This window comes from Pleurodeles waltl, chromosome 1_1 (genome assembly GCF_031143425.1).
Source record: "Pleurodeles waltl isolate 20211129_DDA chromosome 1_1, aPleWal1.hap1.20221129, whole genome shotgun sequence".
Classification (NCBI taxonomy): domain Eukaryota; kingdom Metazoa; phylum Chordata; class Amphibia; order Caudata; family Salamandridae; genus Pleurodeles; species Pleurodeles waltl.
The window spans coordinates 1,005,513,658-1,005,536,039 of NC_090436.1; the positions used below are offsets into that span (position 1 = coordinate 1,005,513,658).

The window sequence follows — 22,382 nt, forward strand, 5'->3', positions numbered from 1 at the left end:
TCAGGCGACGTATAGCTCCAGCCCCCAACACTCCATCCTGCAAAGCACAGCCTCTTGTGCGATTCTCCTGTGGCGTGGGATCCTATTTTGTATGGCTGCATGGGATGCTTCTGCTACTCCTGTATCCCCATCCTGCGTGACTCCTGGAGAGTGCTGCCTTTGCTCCTGTGGACTCTGCAAAGTTGAGGGTTCCCTATAACTCCTCCTCCAGGGTTGAGTCATCCTGGGCCTTGCTGGTCCCTGGCAGCACCTCTTTTCCACTAGCCGCAAGTTTGCCTTCGCCAAGGCTTGTTGGTGGAACCCTTGCACCAACACCTGTAAGCAATCTTCCTTCCAGTGTGGGACTTGATCTGCATCCACCAGGAACTCTTCTCCGGCTCCAAGCCTGCAGTGCTGGCCTGTTCTTCATTACCGTTGACCATATCCTGCATCCATAGCTGGGTGGGTAGTAGCCTCTTTGCCTCCTGGATTCCACTGTGACTCTTGGACTTGGTCCCCTCTCTCCACAGGTCTTCTTTCTTCAGGAATCCACCGTTGGTTTTCTTGCATGCTTGTGTGGGTGTCTTTCTTTCCCCCTTTTGGGGGGTTTGGGGAAAATCCAGTGTTTTACTCCTGCATTCCCAGTCGCTGAGGAGAGGGGGGTACTGTGTTACTTACCTCTGTGGTTTTCCAGTACTCCCAGCTCCCCTCTACACATTTTACTTACCTAGGTGGGAGTATCTTGTTTGCATTCCATTTTTTTGTTCTTAGTATGTGGTTTGTGCTCCCCATGTGGTTACTATTGGTTATTGTTATTTGCACTGTTTTCTAACCTTTTCTATGCCTGTTTTTGATTGCTAGTGTATATATTTAGTGTATTACTTAACTCCTAAGGGTGGGTTACCGGTCTTGTATTTTGTGGTGATTTGTTCCAAAAATAAAGTACCTTTATTTTTGTAACCCTGGTGTTTTCTTTCATGTGTGTAAGTGCTGTGTGACTACAGTGGCATAGCATGAGCTTTGGACGTGTCCTAGATAAGCTTTGGCTGCTCATCCCCAGCTACCTCTAGAGAGCCTGGCTTCTAGACACTGCCTACACTTCACTAAGAGGGGATACCCGGACCTGGTATAAGGTTTAAGGACCTTAGGTACCCACCACACACCATGCCAGCTTCCTACACTTCCTTCTACTATATAGTCCCCAAGAAGGAGGGAGTTCTTGAGTCCATCTTGAACCTTCACCTGCTGAAGTTTTTGGTTCTGCTGCGCAAGTTGAATGTGTTGTACCTGAGCCAGGTTGTGCTGGCTGTCAGCCTGGGGATTGGTTGCCTTGCTAAATCTCTAGGATATCAATTTTCTACATTCTGCTTCTCCCCACCACAGGCATTACCTGAGGTTTTCCATTCGATTTCAGCAATATTAGTTCATAGCGCTACAGTTTGGACTCATGTCAGCACCATATGTTCTGAAGTGCTGGCAGTTGTGGCAGCTTTATTGCAGACGTCGGGAGTGCATGACTTGGACAAATAGAAGGTGAAAGTGGTGTCTCCGGTGCTGGCCAAGGAACAGCTTTAGTGCATTCCTCCACAATTTGGGCTTCTCAGTCAATATCAAGAAACCTCTTACTCCCAGAGAAAGGCTTATCCTAGGCAAGCTGCAGGATATGACCTGCTTGATCACCTTGCCTCCTCCATAGAGGTCGTTGGATATATGGGAGCATATTTCAAACACAGATCCTGGATCTGTGTATCCCACACCTGCTGGGTCTGATGGCCTTGTGCATTAGGTTTGGGCCTCATGCCAGATGCCATATGAGAGCCCTTGAGTGGTACCTAAGTATTGACTCTAGTTCCAAGGAAGCCTTTCTTCTCCGGTGCAGATCAGCTAGTATGTCCATTCAGATTGGCGGATGTACCACAACCCCACCCATTCTGTCAGCCCCACATAGATTCGGGCTGCCATAATCAGACACCTCCATATAGGGTGCATATCTGAGTTATGTAAAAGGGCTGGGGACCTTCATTCCTTGGTGGGGTATCTACTGTACATAAATGTACTGGGACTGCAGGCAGTCTGCTTTGCCATGAAGACCTTCCTTCCTTCATGTGTGTCCTTCAGATCCAGTCTGACTCCACCATCAACTATATCAACAGACATGGTAGTGTGGAGACTGATTTGGGAGGCAGTCCACCTTTGGTGGCAGGCTCACCAAGCAAGGATTTGTCCTGGAGGCTTTGCATCTTGCAGGCTCATTTAAAGTGATGGTGGATGCTCTGAGAATGGTGAACAACAAATGGAAGCTACACCAAAGTAACAGACATGATCCTATACAGATTGGGTGCCCATATGTGAAAGTCTCTGCTAAGACACAAAACAGGAAGTTTTCTCAGTCTTGTGCATACATTTACCTCTAAATTGTGATTTTCGACTTTTAGGATGCATACTTTCATGTTCTTACTCTGCAGTCACACAGGGGTACATGTGCTTTGTCAGTGGCTTCCCCACATTAATAGTCCTTCCATTGATATGAACACCAGCTCTCCAATTTTAAATACATTTGATGGTGGTGGTTGCATCACATTTTAGCAGGTCCGAAATCTCTGTTTCCCTGATATCAATTGGCTGCTGAAGAGAGAATCGCTGCAGCTGGTGTCAGAGCATTTGCAGGCTGCCACTTCCTTGCTTTTGAACCTTGGTCTTCAGTCCTTCTCTTCAAGTCCTTTCTGCAACCCTTCAAGCACCTGATCTACATTGGGATGGAGTTGGATGTGGTCTCCCTCAAAGCCTTCCCGACCTCCCCAGTGAGTGTGGGACAGTCAGGCTATTATCTCTGTTTCAGGAAGAGGAAGTTCTACTTCTCTCTGTATTTCACCCCTCTTGAATCATGCTGGTGCCCTAGGCTCCATGGGAATGCAAAACCTCCAGTGGTGTCTTAATTTTTCAGTGGGCTCACCATTGGAGTTGCCTTACAAATAGCAGCCAGATTTCCCTTAAAAATTTGTGACACTATGTATGCCCTCTGATTGTTCTTGCTGCAGAGAGAAAAGAATCTTGTGCCCAAATCTTACATCCCTTAACCTTCATGCATGGACATAAAAGTAAAAGTGATCCCCTAGTGCAAACTGTCTAGTCTGTCTACCTTTTCAGATATGTATAGCTGTCCTTCAAACCTTGATCCTTTTTTTTCTGAGAGTGGTATTGGTTACGTAAATCCATGTTATTTTCTACATGTTGTGATCTCTAGTGAATAGTAATCATGGGAATTGTCATACAAATCTTCCACATGCATTCTATGCAGAAACGTTTCTCTGAGATATTTGAATATTTTTCTCCACAGGTATTGTCAGTATGGATACACACTATACTTCTGTGACACCTTCTCCTGCTCATTTGGGTAACTTTGCCTCAAACCTTTCAGGGGCACAGATATATACATCTGGGACACCTGCTGGTGCTAACTACAATCGACAACACTTTACTGCCCTTAATTTAATGCCTCCATGTTCGTCCGCACCCACTGGTAAGTACCCGAGTTAACATGGTTTCTCAAATCATACTTTTGTAAAAGATTTCAAATTTATTTTTATGAAATGGGTGCATCAGTATGTTTTCTTACTAATCTGTTTGTGTCCTCCACAAGCTCTTGATTTTCATTTTTGTTTGGCTAATTCCTACTTTGAGGGCTTGGGAACTCTGCTTCAACCACAGCAAAACAAAGCAGAGCATCACTGATTTCCATACACATTGAAGGTGAGACAGGCACATGAAACAGATTTTTGATAGATACTTCTACCTACACGTTTCTCACCTGCAGAACAATCCCAGGCGTCCGACTGAATTCGGAATGCTTCAAAGCTCTCAATTAACTGGTAGAAGATGCCACACTCAGTCGGCGTAGGAAGTGATGTCGGGCCTCATCACAGAGGCCATAAAACACCTGCCCCAGCACAATGACGTTGGTTCCCTCTTTTTCTGCACCTTCGACAAGGATCCAGTGTTCCGCTCTTTGAGGAGTTTTCTAACACAAAATTATTTTTGAAGCAGTTCCATGTCTCCTGCCAGTAAATCAGGATCCAAACCCTGTATGGACTGTTAGGGACAGATGTCCATTACGGACCCCAAGCGGTTTGTCTTTGATGCATGTGGTCAGATCATGACTCCTGCTCTTCTTGCCTCAGCATGCACCTAAGGCCATAAAAGAGTGGGAGGCTAAACCCTTAATGGCCAGGGCCAGAGAAGAACATTGGTGCCACAAACGGGCAGGACATTACTCTAGGTCTCCATCTTCCTCTTCAGTTGGTATGAAAAAGAAGCATAGGAAGTCGAAGAAACACTTGAAAAGTAAGTCTTCCTGTTGTTCTCAGTCTCCCTCAGGACCTTTTTCCATCAGAGCCGCAGTTACTCAACTTGACTCCAGCGGATTCCCATCGTGCAGTCCTGCTCTACCACTGGGCTCTGCTCTGGAGCAACATTCGAACATTCTGGAGCTCTTGGCACCAGTGCCTCCACCGCCCAGGGTTCCAACTTTGGCATTGGCCTTCCCAAGCCTTGGCGCCGGCACCCTGTGGAGTTTCATAATGCCATGTATTCTTTCTTTTTGAAGTATTCGATGCCTTCGGGCCAGTAGCCCCTAACTGGCTTCCAGTGTGCATGCCCTTAAATCTAACCACCTTTCGTGCCAATTCCACACTGTTTTGAATGGTGCTCAAGTACACAGCACCTCAGCAGTCAAGACTGTGGACGGCTCCACATCTGTTGCCACCTCCACTTCTGGCACTGGAAGCAGCGTTACTGGCATTGTCCCCTCAGGTCAAATCCTTTAGGGATGCCCAGTGTCCTTTGGAGGAGGGCGACTGTAGAAATCACTTGTATAACATTTTTGGGGTGGACTCTGACCCCATTGATCTCATGCCCTATGAAGACCCTGGTCATTATTCTTATGAATTCCTAGGACTGTCATCTGCCAGTGGCATAGACACATCTCCACAGCTAGCTATGGACTTCCCAGCTGGTCAACCAGCACCTGAAGTAGTCCTTCTCCACAGTGTAATGCTTATTTACAATTGCCCACAACGGAGACCAAAAGGAGCATTCTTACTGATGTCCTTTTTCATTCTGCTGCAACATCAGAGCCCCTTCTGCCATTTAATTAAGCTATTTTAAAGCCCGTTGTCATGGCATGATAGCAACTGTCTTCCACACCGGTAGGCAGTCGGCAGGCTTGTAGGTCGCTGCTATCGCCCTGCTCCCGGTGACCCTGTGCTGCTTTCTGCCCATCCATCACCGGGGAGCCTGGTCCTCCAAGCCTCCTTTTCAGGGGGCCAACCCGCAGGTTCCTTTCCAACAGTTCCCTCTAATAGGGAATCAAAACATATTGAGGCTTGGAGTAAAAAGGCTTTTTCTCCAGACAGTGTAACCCTGAAGTTCCTTAACGCTAACTGCTTTCTAGCGAGATACAGCCATGCCCTACCCAGTATTGCTCAGATGATCTTGCCACTTGTTCCAGATGATATGAAGGACCATTTCCAGGAGCTCATTTTAGATGGTGAGCATGCCTCCCTCCATATCAAATCAGACCTTGATAGTGGAGATTCAGTGACCCGTGCCGTGGGCACCATCCGGAGGAGTGCTTGGCTCTGCACAAAAAAAAAATCTTTGCAGATGTCCAGGCCAACCTTATGGGCCTTCCTTTTTGTGAGGCGCACCTTTTTTGTGAAAAGGCTGGCTCAGCTTTAAAATGTTTAAAAGGACCCCGCGCGCTCCCTTGGTCTGCAGCCCTGACTCTGTCCAGAGAATACTGCCAATTTGATCACTTTTGCTGCTTCTTGAGATGTTCTTTTCATCCCAGACATTACCAGCCACCACGTCTCAACAGTCTGATCCCTTGACAAAAAATACAGGGGTGGAAGCTGAGGTATAGGCTGCAGATCTACCTCACAACCCTCCTCTCCAGCACTGCCAGGAAAGTAGGTCTAATTTGCTTCTTCAGGTTCGCTCAGACTCTGCAGGAGAGCAGGTGTATCATTTTCTTGCAGCCTGGATGTCCATTACTTTGGACCACTGAGTCTTTCAAATCATAGAAAAGCGCTACACCCCAAGAGACAGCAGCTGTTCTCTTGAAAGGAGCAGTGGAGTTAATACCAGAGCAGGTAAGGGGCCAGGGATGGCAAGCTTGTTAGTTCCTTGTGCCCAAGAAGGACGCGGTCTTCATCTCATCGTGGACCACAGGGACCTGAAAGTCTTCCTCAAAAAAGAAAAGATCAAGGTGGTGCCCCCAGCTGAAGTTCTGCTAGCCTTAGATTTTGGAGAATGAATGGTGTCACTTGACCTGAAGAATACATATTTCCACATACCTATCATGTGGTCACATCATAAGTACTTGCGATTTGTGGTGGGTTCTACGCACTGCCAGTATGCAGTACTTCCCTTTGGCCTAACATCAGCATCTCTGGTCTTCACAAAAGTGATGGCAGTGGTTGCAGCCCATCTCAGAAGGTTGGGATCCCTATTTTCCCATATGTGGATGATTGGCTAATCAAAGCCAGTGGCCCCTGAGATGGTGTTGCTCAATCTGTAGTTGACAGCATCTCTGCTGTACAATCTGAATTTTTCCATCAATGTTGGAAGCTGGCTCTCTATATGGTGCACTAAAAAGAAGTACACCATGCAGAGATTCCAGTGGATCCCCAACTGTTTTACAGAGCCAAAAATAGGTAGTACTAACTGTGTATTTTGTTGTAGTGTGTGAGCGAGCAGTTAGGCTTATCGGAGGTTAGTGCTAAGCATTTGTTGTACTCACAGAGGCAATAAATGAGAGACATACTCAGAATAAATCTGTGACCAAAGTAGAAAAATAATGCTTCTTTTTACACAGAAGTTGAAACCAAGATCTTTGTCACAAGGTAAGCAAATTTTTAAGTATGAATCCGTTTCACTTGTAAAAGTGGACACTTTCAGGGTTGTTCAGTGTTATCCTATGGAAGGAAAACAAGTTCAGTAAACGGGTACTGTTTGACGACTTACAAGACCAGTTGCTGACACTTAAGATGAGTATTAGGCAAGGGTCAGAACCACACCAACAGGTCACTCTGGGCAGCATTGAGGTGGCCAAGTGAAGAGATGCAGTACGCTGTCGGGTGTCCAATGTATATCAGTGGGATTGGGTCTCCTTGAAAATTGACTGTAGGCTTTGGCTAAAAAGCTAGTCGGGGAAAACCAATGGGTAGGTAACAATCGTGAGGTGCACGGGGACATAGGTGCACCCAGGGGTGATGGATGCAGGGGTGACTTGTGGTGTTTGGTTTCTGTGTCCGGGACCACTCGTGGTTCGGAGGCCTTGTGGTCTGAGGCTGCAGGTGTCATTGTGGAGTCCAGGAGGGGTGAAAACACAGTGGACTCTGGCTCAAGAGAGCTGGGGGATGTTGTGGACACCAGGGACCCACCTCAGCTTGGGCTGTAGGTGACAGGTGCAGTGGTTGCTTCAGGTGTCGGTATCTTCTGCTACAGAGGCTGCAGGAGAGGGGGCCTGCGTGCAGGGGCTACAAGTGACTTCGGGGAGTCCAGAAGGGATGAAAACATGATGGACTCTGGGGAGCCTGGTTGGCACCAGAGCTCCAGTCCAACTGTCATCGGTGATAGTGGGTGCGCAGTGGTGACTTCAGGTATTGGGTCTTTGCAGTTCCAGAGGCTGCAGAGTCCTTTCTTCAGTTTGTGTGGGAGTAGATCCACTGCTCACGGGAGTCTTGAGTCTTTTCCGAAGGCAGGCAGTCCTTCTGGGTTTCTGGAGGTTCAGCTGCAGGATGAGTCATCTTTTGCTGCAGAGTCCATTGAGGGTTGCAGACAGGCCGGCGGGGTTGGTACCACGTCAGCTGCTTCTTTTCTTCTCTTCTGCTGATGCATCTCTTCAGTGTCCTTGGGCTTCTTAAGTTGTCAGGATCTGAGTTCTTGGGTTTAGGTGTGCCACCTAAATACTCAATTTAGGGGTGTTATAGGAGGTGCCAGCCAATGGATTGCCCACCTTTAGGGTGACTACACCCTCTCTGTGACCACTTCCATTCGAAGTGGGCATAACCCTGACCCTAGAGGTCTAATTGTGTTCAAAACAAGATGGAGGGATTAAAAAAGTGGTGTCTACTTCAACTCATCCACCTTTGGGGTGGGACTGGCATGAAGTGGCACACCTACAAATCTACAAATTTTCCCGTCTGTCTTACCGCCAAGAAGTTGGGCAGGACAGGGGGCTTGGTCATCTCTGCCATCGGGCTAGACTTTGAAGCTTCCCACCCGGGAATATCCATCCTGCCTGGAAGAGGTGTCTACACCACCACCCACTGCAGGCCTTTCTCTCTAGCCTAAGTGTTGCTGGCTCTTACCTTAGGGGGTATAAACGTGGCTGAGGTGGCTGAAGTACTCAGGACCAGTCAGTCAACATACTAGTAGTTGGTAGGTTTTCAGGGATACCTCTAACATTCCTTCTGGGTGCATGTATTGATAAATCCAACACTGCATCAGCGTGGGTTCACTAATTTGAGATGTTTGTTACCAAACAACCCTATCTTAAGTGAAGCCATCATGTAGCTGGGGAGCTTGTACTTACAAGAGTCCAGCACATAAATTTAAAGTAGCTTCCCTGGTCACTTGCTATGTCTAAGAGTTGACAAAAATATAGGAGGGGCCTATCTGCTCTTGCAGATATGCCCTCACATGAAATATAATGGGTTTTCACCTTGCATCTACATTAGCCATCTCAGAGTCCTGTGGTCAGTTGAAACAAGGAAGTGAGTGCCAAACAGGTACGGTGTCAGCTTCTTCTGGGACCAAACCACAGCAAAGGCGTCCCTCTCAATGGCACTCCAACACTGCTGTCTGATGAGTAACATTCTGCTAATGAAAGCAATAGGTTGGTCATGGCCATCATCATTATTGATTTTGGATAGGACTGCTCCTTTCCTATGTTCAGAGGCATCCGTCTGCACTATGAACTGAGTGGTGTAATCTAGAGCTTTTAGGAACAGGTGAGGAGCACATTGCTCGTTTCAGGATGTCAAAGGCCTTTTGACAGCTCACTGTCCAGTTCACTTGATTGAGCATCTTTTTGGAGATCAGTTCTTTGAGAGAGGCCTCAATGGTGCCATATCTTTTCACGAACCTCCAGTAGTACTCAGGCAAGCCAAGGAATGCCCTGATCGGTTCTGGGTGGTTGAAGTTACCCAGTCCAGAATTATCTGGACCTTGGGTTTTAGTGGTTATACTTTACCTCCACCTACAATGTGACCCAAGTATAGAACCTGACCCTGCCCTGCCTGGCACTTGCTTGCCTTGATAGGGAGGCCTGCACTTACCAGAGAATCTTGGACCTTTCCAAGGTGGATCAGGTTGTCATGCCAGGTAGAGCTAAAGACAGCAATATCATTAAGATATGCTGCACTAACATTTTCTAACCCAGTCAGGACTTTATTCACCATCCTTGGTAAGGTAGCAGTGCTATTCTTCTATCCAAAGGACATAACAGTAAACTGATAATGCCCATCATGAGTGGAGGAGGCTAATTTATCTTTTGCTCCAGGGGTCAAACCTATCTGCCAGTCCCCTGATGTGAGATCAAAAGTACTGAGATGTTAGGCTGCCCCTAACTTGTCAATCAGTTCATCAGCCCTAGGAATTGGGCTAGTGAATCTGTTTTGGTTACAGCATTGAGGCCTGTGTAGTACACATAAAACCTAATTTCTTTCTGCCCTGAGAATGTGGCGTGGGAACTAAGACAACTGGGCTGGCCCAGGGGCTCTGAGTGCTCACTGACTCCCAATTCCAGCATCTTGCTTACTTCAGCCTTGATGCTCTCTTTGACTTGATCAGACTGCCTATAGATTTTGTTCTGGACAGGTAAGCTATCCCCAGTGTCCACGTCATGTGTACAAAAGGTAGTCTGACCAGGGATCAAAAAAGACCTCAGCATACTGATGCAAGACTTAATTGCAGTTAGTCTGCTGTTACTTAGTGGGGGGGGGGGGGGGCTCCTTCAACTGAGCCATCTTTGGGGCTGCTGGCGAGAAGATCAGGGAGAGGTTCTCTTTCAGTTCCCTGTCCCTTATCAGTGACCATGTGCATGGTCATCTTAGCTCTGTTCTGATAGGGTTTAAGGCAGTTGACATATTAACCCTTTTGGGGTTCCTGCAAGAGCCAAAGTCGACCAGGTAGGTGACTTCCCTTTTTCTTTCCAGGAGATGGTAGGTTCCTCTCCATTTGTCTTGGAGGGCCCTAGGAGCCACAGGTCCCGAAACCCACACCTTCTGCCCTGGTTGGAACGCCACCAGTGCAGCCCTTTGGTCATACCAGAGCTTCTGGAGCTCTTGGCTGGCCTCAAGGTTTTTACATGCTTTTTCCGTGTACTCAGCCATTCGGGAGCGAAGGCCAAGTACATAGGCCACAATATCCTGTTTAGGTTCTTTGAGAGATCTCTCCCATCCCTCCTTCACAAGACAAAGCTGTTCCTTCACAGAATGCCCACACAAGTTCAAAGGGGAAAAAACCTACTCTCTTCTGTGGCACTTTCCTGTAAGCAAAAAGCAACCACAGAAGTAAGACATCCCATCTCCTTCTGTGTTTTTCATGGAGTCCACCAATCATACCTTTCAATACCTTCTTGAATCGCTCAACAAGGCCGTATGTTTATGGATGATATGGGGTAGTGAACTTGTAGATCACACCACATTGAGCCTACGTGTGCTTCAGGTAGCCAGACATTGTTTGTACCTTTGTCTGACACCACCTCATTTGGAAAGCCCATCCTGGTAAAGATACCAATAAGGGCCCTAGCTTCTGCAGGGGCAGTTGCAGTCCTAAGGGGAATTGCTTTAGGATACCTGGTTGCATGATCCACTAAAACCAGTATGAATCTGTTTCCTGATGTAATTGGAAGGTCAAGAGGACTAACAGTGCAAATACCTACCCTATCAAAGGGAACCTCAACCACTAGAAGTTGGATTAAGGGGGCCTTTAAATGGCCACCTGTCTTGCCACTGGCTTGACTGGTGGCTCAGGAGTTGCAAAACTCCTTCAGCTTATGGGACATACCTGGCTAGTAGAAGCGGTTCACCAACCTACTCCATGTTTTAGCCTGGCCAAGATTCCCAGCTAGGGGGATATCATGGGCCAAAGTGAGACAAAACTCTCGAAACTGCTGAGGCACTACCACTCTCCTAGTGGCACAAGGTTTGGGGTCTCTGACCTCGGTGAAAAGGAGTCCCTCCTTCCAATAGGTCCTGTGGGAGACACTGATATCTCCCTTCTCTTGATCAGCAGCTTGCTGCCTCTGGCCCTTAAAAGTGGGGCAGGTCATCTGCCCCGGCACAGATCTTCTCTGGAGGGGCCCCGTGGGCCCAAGAGTAAGTCTCAGGCTCCCAGGGCTCAGTTCCCTCTGAGGTTGACAGGGTTTCTCCCTGAGGAGAGGCAACCTGATCTGGTATCTGATTGGAAGCCGGTTTCCCAGACCTCTTGCCCTTTCACTTGGTATGTTGGGCCATTTATTCCAGACTCCAACTCTACTTTTTCACTCTGGTTTTGCTGTTTCTCTGATTTTTATGCACACCCATTCAGGTATACCGAGCATGGCTGCTTGGGTTTTCTTTTTGACCTCAGCCCATGCTGAGGACTCCAGATCGTTGCCTAGCAGACATTGTACAGGATTGCAGGCGATACCACCATCTTCTTGCCAGTAACCGCTCCCCATTCTAAGGATAACATCGCCATAGGATGCACCTTAGCATGATTATCAGCGCATTTAGGGCTGTATATGTCTCACCAGTCAAGTATTGATCTGAGGACACCAGTTGCTCAGTCACCATGGCAACACTGCACCAGTGTCTCTCAGTGCTTCAACCCTAGTCCCATTAATATGTGGCTGTTGTCTGCGTCTCTCCAGATTACTGGGCCAGACAGCCTGGGCTTCTACATCTACCCCACCCTCCAAGACTAGAGTAGCCTCGGTAGACTCACTGACATGGTCAGTGTCTACCAGGAATCCCATCTGGATACCTACCACTTCATGTGCTGCAGGTGCACCAGAGATATTATTTTTGTGGGGACAGGTAGGGTCTCTAGTTTGGTGCACAAGAGCCTTGCTGTCATGGCACCAAGCCTTTTTGGAATCCCAGTTTTTACATTTGTACCCACCATTGGATTGTGAAGAGTCTCGGGCCCACCCACCTGTGCAGGCTTTTGCGGTGCTTTAGAAGAGACTCTGCTTTTATCCTTGTCTGGTTACCTTCTTTCCCGGGCAGGGGAGTATTTTGGCCTCATTTTTGTGGTCTCCCCACCAGTGGTAGTTTTGGTCACCCTTGTCTTGACCCAGTGGTCTTCCTTCTTCCCCAACTCTTGAGGAGAAAGTGGACCGAGGTCTACCAGGTATTGAAGTAACTTCTCCTGAACACAATTACTCAGCCGATGCTCCTTCATAAATAAATTGTAAAGCCTACCATAATCATGCACATTGTTACCTTTTAACCAGCCACCTGCTGTATATACTGAAACGTCTACAAAATCTACCCAGGACTGACTGGGTTTTTTAAGTCTCCCTGATTCTGTACTCTTCAGGAGTGAACCCAAAACCCTCAATCAGGGTGTTCTTTATGAGGTCATAGGACCTAGCATCTGCCTCATTCAGTGTCCGGAGTCTATCCCTGCATTTCACTGAGAACAGTTATCAAAGTAGAGAGTCCCAGTGCTTTTTGCTAACATCTCTGGTGACACAGGTCCTCTCAAAGGCTGTGAACCAGTTAGTGGTGATATCATTTTCATCCCTTGGGGAGTTTAGAGTCGGAGTTTTCTACTCTGTCCCTAGGTATAAAGTTGCTGCTACCATTCATGGGTCCTAAACCCATTTCTGCTCTTTCCCTTTCTGTGGCCAGTATCTTGTGCTCCAGGGCAATTCCTCAAGCCAATCTTTCTGAGCCATTGACACCAGAGGGGGGTGCTCTTGACACTTTGGGTTGCCTGCAAGATGCAGGTTCCTCTTTTTCAAGTGGTGGACGGTCCAGATCTTCATCCTCGCTCATTCTGCCCTGACCCTTTTTGGGTCAGTGGCCCCGTCAGTAGGGTGGGGGTCTGCTCATACTCTGCCAACAACTGCTGGAGCATTCAGTGGTAGGGTTTGAGACAGTTTTGATTTTGTATCCTTTGCAGAAAGTTCTTAACTGCTAATGAGAAAGCTAGAGGTTAGGGGTGAGGTCAAGCTCCTTATCCATGTCCTCTGAGGCTCTCACTATTGTACTAAAGTAAGGACCTTTTTGGAGCTAGAAAAAAAAAATCCTAACACAAATTTTATAGTCCTAACCTAAAGTAAGTTTTTAAAAATGGTAAACTATTAAAACTACAGGGACTTAACCAGGGTCCTAGCAGTTCCTTTTAAGAATTCGGAAAAAATAAGCAATTCAAGAAATGCAATTTTTAAAGGCGATTTTTTGGATTTACTCGTGTAGTCACTTACTTACCAAATGTTATCAGCAAATGGAAAGTGGCAGACCCCACCGCTGTTTGACCAGTGTAGGAAGCTGGCTATCTATATGGTGCACTAAAAAGTACACTGTGCAGAGAGTCTAGTGGATCCCCAACTGGTTTACAGAGGCAAATGCTCTGTTTTGTGGTAGTGTAGGCAAGCAGTTAGGCTTATCAGAGGATAGTACCACCCATTTGTTGTATTCAGAGGCAATAAATGAGACACACACTCAAAGAATCAATCTGCAACCAAAGTAGCAAAATAACACTTCTTTTTTTATATATACTTTGAAACCAAGAACTTCGTCACAAGGTAAGCATGTTTTAGGTATAAATTATTTTCACTTGCAAAAGAGGACGCAGTGCAATTTCAGAGTTCTTCAATGTTATCCTATGGGAGGAGAAACAAGTTCGGCAAACAGGTACTGAACGAAGACTTACAAGTCCGATCTCTGAGCCTTAAGGTGAATATTGGGCAAGGGTCAGGAGCACACCAACAGGTCACTCTGAACAACATTGGGGTGGTCGGGTGCAAAGGTGTAGTACAGCATTGGGTTTACAATGTATTTCAATGGGGATTGGTTTGCGTAGAAATAGGCTCTGGCTAGAAAGCCATTCGGAGAAAACTAACAGGTAGGTAACAAATCAGGGGTGCTCGGGGACGTAGGTGCACTTTTTGTCCTCTTCACGAAGGCCCAGGGGTGTTGTATGCAGGGGGGTCCTTTGGCATCTAGTTTCTCTGTCCGGGAGCACTCGTGGTTGAAGGTTCTGTGGTCTGAGACTGAAGTTGTCATCGTGGAGTCCAGGAGGGATGAAACCACAGTGGACTTGAGCTCAGGAGAGCTGGAGGACATTATGGGCACCAGAGGCCCTCTTCGGCTTGGGCCATAGGGTACGGGTGCAGTGGTTGCTTCAGTTGTCTGGTTTCTCCCACCAAAGAGGCGGCAGGAGAGGGGATCTCCATGCAGGGTCTGCAGGCATATTCGGGTAGTCCAGAAGGGGTGAAATCACAGTGGACTAGGACTCTGGGGAGCTGGGGGAGCTTGTTGGCACCGGAGCTCCACTCCAGCTGTGGTTGGTGGCTTCAGGTGTTAGATCTTTGTGGTTCTGGAGGCAACTTTCTTCAAAGATTGTTGGGGAGCAGGTGATTCTTTTTCGAAGGCCGGCAGTCCTCTTGGGTGGGTTTCTGGAGGCTGAGCTGCAGACAAGTCGTCTTTTGGTGCATGGTCCTTTGAGGGTTGCAGACAGGGCACCGGGTTTGGTACCAGGTCAGCTACTTCTTTTTTTCCTCTTGTGCTGATGTGACTCTTCAGTGTCCTTGGCCTTCTTAGGTCATCAGGATCTGAGTTTTGGGTTCAGGGGTGCCACCTAAATACTAAATTTAGGAGCATTACAGGAAGTGCTGGGTTGAAGCCAATGGGGTGCCCACACGTAGGGTGACTACACCATCTCTGACTACTTCTGTTGGGAAGTGGGCATAACCCTGACCCTAGAAGTCTAATTCCATCCAAAACAAGATGGAGGAATTTAAAAAGTGGCATCCACTTCAGCTTGTCCACCTTTGCGGTGGGACTGGCATGATGTGGGCACACCTACAAATCTAACTTTCCCATCTGTCTTGCTACCAAAAGTGGGGTCAGTAGAGGGAGGCTTGTCATCTCTGCCATTTGGAAAGACCTGAGCCACTTTACAAAGATAAGAAATCTGCAGCTAGATGTCTCTATCAGATGGACAAGTTACTTCCCTTCTGTAACACCTTAACTGTTAGAGGCTACATCTAGCTGTATATTCCTTACCAAGCCACCCACCCTTCTCGCTTAGTTCTGACTCATTAAGTCTGTGCACATTTGGTGTGGAAAGCTGTGAAAAGAAACTGATGGTGTACCTGGGTGGTGCCTAAAAAGGACCCAAAAAGTCATTTCCAGTGCAGATGAGGACGGACACAGATCCGATCGCCAACTGCCAGCACGCGGGGGTACACCTTACGAAAATCTTCCAGATCCAGTGTGACACCTGGGGAGAAATCTAAGATAAGGAATCTACCATTGTATATAGTCTGTACCAGGTAAGACGTTATCGAAGGTAAGTAACTTATCCATCTGTAACTAAAGACAACAAGAAATTGACAGTGCACTGCAAACATAAGATATTGGACACTCAACTAATTTATACTCTTTCAATTACAATTTGAAATGTTCACTTAAGTATTAAATAGTTTTGAGAATCTTATATTTTAATTCACATGCATAGATATTAGGGGATTGAGTGGAGGCTTCTTGTATGATAAGTAGTGCTAGAAGATCTTGTATAATCTCAGGTCATGACACTGTAGAAATGGGTTTATAACTCCTAGGCATGGATTAACTGGTGTAGGTGCCAGATAGATTTGTCGATATTTACCAGTCACTCTTTAAATGTAGTGTTATAATGTAGTTGAAGGTTTGTTATAAATGATACTGCTTAGGAAAAAGATGGAGAAAGTTACAGTATTAAATGTAGCAACGTTTTTCCCAACAGAATCTCCAGCCTCTTCAGTGAGTTCAGGGGCCAGAACATCCTCTCCTGCACCGCCTACAGGATCCATAAGTTCAGAAAAGCAAGCCTCTACACCGCTGGATAGAAAGGTTCCTGTACCAATCGGTACTGAACGATCGGCACGTATTAGACAAACTGGTTCATCAACACCATCTGCTATTGGGAGCAATTTGGCTACTCCAGTGGGACACAGTGGCATTTGGTCTTTTGAAGGAATGGGTGGTGGCCCAGGTATGGAGCAGTATCTGCCAAATGGTAAACACTTATTTTTTTTTAATGCAAAAGTTAAATAGCGTATGAAAGTACTGCCTGTCCTGCTTTTTATGAGGTAAAGGAAATGAGGGAGTAACCAATATCCCTATGAAGCTGCGTAGTATTATGTAAGCAGGAAAGACAGTGGCTCCTTTGGAGTAATTTGTAAATTACGCTTTCAAGGTCAAAATAAACTGTGAATAAAGCTTGAGTCAACTTGAGGGTACAAATCTGGAACACATACAGGGCTATTGTCAACATATTAGATGTATTTGATATTAAAAACAGTTCCCAACAAGGTATTACATGCATGGAACACAAATGACTGCATGATGTTCAAATGTAGTGTTCATGCAAAAAGTGAATGAGAGTATACAACATGTAAATCCAGTAAGTGACTAGCAACAATTTGTACTTATGGAATATAGGAAAAATTGCTATTAAGCCCTCTCCCTTAAGGAAGGGCAAAAAAAAGTCCCTATTTAGCATAGATGTTTCAACTTAGGAAGCTATTTGACTGGTCATCATCAGGACAGTGTTCAAAGCTATTGGGAGCAGAGTAGCATACAATACAATAGTTTATTTGTGTCAGCCTTACGTAGATTGGTCATACAATATACATAGCAAACTATACATACTTTAAAATTAAGTAGCATACTTCAATGATTAAAACATACTAATAAAATGTGCTGGTACAAGCAGACAGCCAGCTCTAAAATACTAACTCATCAAAAAAGTACATTCACTAAGACTGACCAGAGAGCGCAAATTAATAGTCACCAAATTAGAATGATAGTGTTGAAGTGCTTTTCACAATGGCCCTACTACTAAGAAAGTGCCAGTACGTGGGCATTTGGACAGTTCTTGAAGCGTTAAATCTAGCGAGAACATATTGCAACCGGCTAGAAGTACAGCGATTGCTGGATCACATTGATGATTTTAGTACCAACCAGGACTCGCTAATAAGGAGCATTTCAAAGTGACCCTGATACTATTCAGATGTTGCTGACCAAAACAACATCTAGGTAAAGATCACTGTAATACATATAAACTAAATCAGAGCTAATCAAGTCATTGAAATGTCCCCACTACTTAACACAGATGAATATCAATGGCTGTAGGACAGCCAATGATATACATTTAAGTTTAAGAGGGTAGGAATTGTAATAAAAGCTCCTGAATTACCTGACTAGTGCAACTGTCTAGTTACTGTTCAAGATATGTATATATGTATATGTTCGATGGCATGTGTAGCTGCAGATACTCATGCTATGCATTATTCCGCCATCTAGTGTTGGGCTCGAAGTGTTAGAAGTTGTTTTTCTTCTAAGAAGTATTGTCGGAGTGAAAGGATCAAGTGACTCCTCCTCTTGGTCATACTGCACATGGGCTTCGACTCCATTGTTAGATTGTTTTCCCGCAAAAGGGTGTAGGAAGGAGTGATAGTGTAGTGATATAATTGTTGTATAGAAAGTAAAAATGGATTTCCATGCAAGTGTAAATACATAGGTACAAATTATAAAAAACTGCAACAACTACAGGCTTCCGGGGAGGAGGAAGGGTGCATGTGAATCTGCAGCACTACATGCCACAAACAGAAGTACACTGGGTAAGTGACATTTTCCGTTCGATGCATGTGTAGCTGCAGGGACACATGCTATGTATAGACTAGAAAGCAGTTACTCTCCCCAAAAAATGCGGTGGCTAGCCTGTAGGAGTTGGAGTTGTTCGGATGTTTTTCCTCTTGCTCCGAGATTCCGAATCAGAAACTTTGGAAAACTCCCTTAATCGTCTGTATTGTTTCGATCGCGTTTCCACCTAGCCTCGAACCGATAGTACTGCCGGCAACTAGATTTCGCCCTTCTGGGTGCGCGTGCCCGACTCGGGCCTACCACGTCGAAGCCTGATGGACCGGACTCCATTATGATTTTGTCCTCGATGCCACTCCAAATTTCCCTACACAGATCAACACCTTGTTTGTAATCTGTGTATGTCTTTCTCCCGATAACAAAGAAGAAGATTGTGAGGCCTGTTAATCTTCGTTAGATAGATACTTGATTAATATTTTGATCAAAAGCAGCACATATAACAATATCAAGGCATCCTTACAATTTCTCTACAAATAGCCACAACTCGTAGTCTGGCATAAAGTCTGAGCAAGGACTAACTCCAGCTTTTAAAGATGGTTATTTTTTTTAGCAGAAAGCCAAAGCAGCATTGACAATCCACACTGGACTGTTTTTACCTCCCTCAAGGGACCTACATAGGACTTAATAGCAGATGTCTCTAGCACCCCTGCATTTGAATTGTTGATGCAAATTGTTACCTATTTTACTTGCTGTATCTCTTCATATTCACTTTTTGCAGGTTTGATACACTTGACCTCCTTTTGGTCACTTGTACTGTGTGTACATTCTAATTGTAAACTATTTTTAGGGAATACATTTAATGTGCTGATATTGCTCTTTTTCTGCCTATGTTTTGTGTCCTCAGACTTGTGCTCTTTATACATGTACAGTTTATTTTGACTTTGAAAACATAAGTCTTTTTCAAATGACCACAAATGAACAACTGTTTTTCTCACATATTTAAAAAAGCAAACATTGTTGCTTAAACAACTCAAACACTGCTTGAGCATAAATATGTTAGTCTGTGATGATTGTTTTAATTTTAGTTGGAAGAACCCCAGGCTGGGTCTTTACAGTGTTAAATACTGAGAGAAAACAAGTTTCCAATGGATAATGTTAACGGTGGATTCATCACCTTTTGAAGTTCCTCAGGTGTCAGAATGTATTCATGTGTAGCAGTAGAAGGTGCTATCAGACTTTCTGGGAGTCTTGTCCAGCCTCAGGAAATGACAGCTTAGAGCTATATATAGGAGCCACCCCTGCACTCTGACGACAGTTCCCTTTTTCCATACTCTTAAATGCGGATCAAGAACTTCACTTACTAACTTTTTATTGGTAGTTACTGACCTTCTAAACACTTTTTTTGACAGTGTGCTGAGGAATATGTCCCCCTCGAAGACCACAGGTTTCATCTTGCCACACCTGCAGGAATCTGCTATAGGCCTGCACAGCATCTGTCTTTGGTGTCTTGGATGCAAACAGGATACAAAGTCATGAGACAGATAACCCCGGATACAGCCAAAGATAATCAGGCAGAAGGAAGCAAAGCTGTATGCCACCAATTACTGGAAGCTAAGCCAGATATGCTCAAAAGGCCTCTGGCCTGCTTCAGATCCTACGCCTGTTGCTGATCCAGACAGCCATTTTCAGTTAGACCCAAGAAAAGTATAAAGATAAGTCTTAGCACAAGTCCAGACAGGAGTGTCCTGCCTGCTGCTTACACTCCAGGGTGAGGTCATGCAACTATGACCCCATCACTTAGCTGGGAGCCAATGTACCTTGAAGCCAATGTACCTTGAATTTCCTGGGTCATCTTCTCCACAGAAGGTAGAGGACTTCAAGCAAACAACTGCAAATTTTTCTGATGATTCCAGAGACCCATAAGGCCCCATTATTCTGTAGCAGCCACCATTCAGTTTCTTACTGTGACAGTTTCCCAAAGTCCAGTGATTCAGTTTTGTCTCAGAGGCTCAAGATATTTCCCAGTCCCAAAAGATGCCGTTCATTGTCCACTCGTTGACCTCATGGTTCAGAAATGTTTTCTGTGAAATTACAACTTCAAAATGCTGTTCCTAGGACAGGTATTTCTTGCTGTGGAAGCCAGAGACTGGATGTGGTCTGTCGATCTGCAGGCTGTGTACCTTCATATACCTTTTCTGTGGCGGTTGCACAGGAATTACCTGCTCTCCAAGATGGGTTCAGTATATAATCATTTCAGAGTCCTGCTGGTTGGTCTAACTGCAGCTCCACATGTCTTCATGAAGGTGATGTCAGTGGTTGCCACTCCATCTCAGACACATAAGAATCCTAGTGTTTCCTTATCTAGAAAACTGGCTCATCAAAGCAGAGTCCCTGGAGGAAGTGGCCCAGCACCTGCAAATCACAGTATCTCTCATATGAACTTGGGCTTTTTCATCAACAAGCCCAAATCTCATTTGATGCCCTCTGAGAGCATCCTGTTTAAAGGGACATGGACAGCAATTCGAATTGAGCCTTTCCACCTCAGAGGATGGAATATATTGAGGCTGTGTGTCCAGTGTTTCACAACGAAGCACAAGTTTCAATCCTAAGGGCCTTGTCTGCTAGCCTACTGAATTCTGCTGATTACTTGTGCAAACTGGCAGATAAAGGGCCCTCCAGTACTGCCTCCTCAGAGAGTGTTCTGAACGGGTTGAGATTTAAGGTGTTTTGTCAGGATCTCCAGGGACTCTGAGGTGGATTTGACATGAAGTGTGAAAGCCAACCTGGGGTGTATGGCTGCATCTTCTGTTTGAGGAACACTACTGCTGTGGTCTTGGGTGCATAAGATCTGGCTGGAGTTCTGTGTCCAAGTGGACAGTCTGTCAGCATCTCCTTGCTGACCATGAGTTGTGATGTCACCCAGAAGATGGTCCAGTACATTTTCAATCAATGGCACACTTTAGGTACACCGCTTCTCAGCCCTGTGTTCTGTGCCCTCGAGAATCTGTTGCAGGGAGCCTTCGGGATGCATTTTCCTTTAACCTCTTAGCTGCTGCCTCCCCCCCCCCCCCCCCCCCCTCCCTCCCCAAGCCTCACCCCCCTCCCCGTGCTGAGCTCTTTTTTGGCTATTTGGGGTAGTTCGTGCTTAGGCCGTTATAACTTTTTGTCCACATAAGCTATCCACGCCAAATTTGTGTCCTTTTTTTTCCAACATCCTAGGGATTCTAATGGTACCCAGAGTTTGTGGTTTCCCCTGGAGGAGACCGAGAAATTAGCCAAAATACAGTGAAAATTTAGTTTTTTTTTCAAAAAAATGGGGAAAAAGGGCTGCTGAAGAAGGCTTGTGGTTTTTTCCCTGAAAATTCAATCAACAAAGGGTTTCTGGTGCTGAAATCACCATCTTCCCACCTTTCAGGAGCGGGCAGACTTGAATCAGAAAACCACATTTTTCAACACAAATTTGGCATTTTACTGGGACATACCACATTTTTACTATTTTTGGTGCTTTCAACCTTCTTCCAGTTAGTGACAGGAATGGGTGTGAAACCAATGCTGGATCCCGGAAAGCTAAACATTTCTGAAAACTAGACAAAATTCTGAATTCAGAAACGGGTCATTTGTGTAGATCTTACAAGGTTTTCCTACAGAAAATAACAACTGAAATAAAAAAATATTGAAATTGAGCTGAAAACAGACATTTTTCTTTATGTTTTACTCTAACTTTTTCCTGCGATGTCAGATTTTTTTTAAAGCAATATACCGTTGTGTCTGCTGGACTCTTCTGGTTGCGGGGATATAAAGGGTTTGTAGGTTCATCAAGAACCCTAGGTACCCAGAGCCAATAAATGATGGTTTTCATTCTATACTGGGTATACAGCAATTCATTTGCTGAAATATGAAGAGTGAAAAATAGGTATCAAGAAAACCTTTGCATTTCCAAAATGGGCACAAGATAAGGTGTTGAGGAGCAGTGGTTATTTGCACATCTCTGAATTCCGGGGTGCCCATACTAGCATGTGAATTGCAGGGCATTTCTCAAATAGACGTCTTTTTTACACACACTCTTATATTTGGAAGGAAAAAATGTAGAGAAAGATAAGGGGCAATAACACTTGTTTTGCTATTCCATGTTCCCCCAAGTCTCCCGATAAAAATTATACCTCACTTGTGTGGGTAGGCATAGCGCCCGCGACAGGAAATGCCCAAAAACACAATGTGGACACATCACGTTTTTTCATAGAAAACAGTGTCTACCTGTGGATTATGGCCTCTAGCTCAGCCGGCACCTGGGGAAACCTAGCAAACCAGCGCATTTTTGAAAACTAGAAACCCAGGGGAATCCAAGATGAGGTGACTTGTGGGGCTCTGACCAGGTTCTGTTACCCAGAATCCTTTGCAAACCTCAAAATTCGGCTAAAATAACACGTTTTCCTCACATTTCGGTGACAGAAAGTTCTAGAATCTGAGAGGAGCCACATTTCCTTCCACCCAGCGTTCCCCCAGGTCTCCCGATAAAAATGGTACCTCACTTGTATG

The 22,382-nt window shown here is 45.5% G+C and overlaps 1 protein-coding gene across 6 annotated transcripts in view; it reads left to right on the forward strand.

Moving 5' to 3' along the window:
- Positions 1–22,382, forward strand: part of LOC138291300 (ankyrin repeat domain-containing protein 17-like) — a 1,121,799-nt gene that overhangs the window by 1,040,566 nt on the left and 58,851 nt on the right. For 3 of the 6 annotated variants that reach the window (XM_069230308.1, XM_069230310.1, XM_069230309.1), the window contains exons 30-31: positions 3,317–3,499; positions 15,988–16,260. In XM_069230308.1, coding sequence (XP_069086409.1) covers positions 3,317–3,499; positions 15,988–16,260 — 456 coding nt within the window. The remainder of the gene's footprint in view (positions 1–3,316; positions 3,500–15,987; positions 16,261–22,382) is intronic. The other 3 variants (XM_069230311.1, XM_069230312.1, XM_069230313.1) reach the window with 1 other exon arrangement.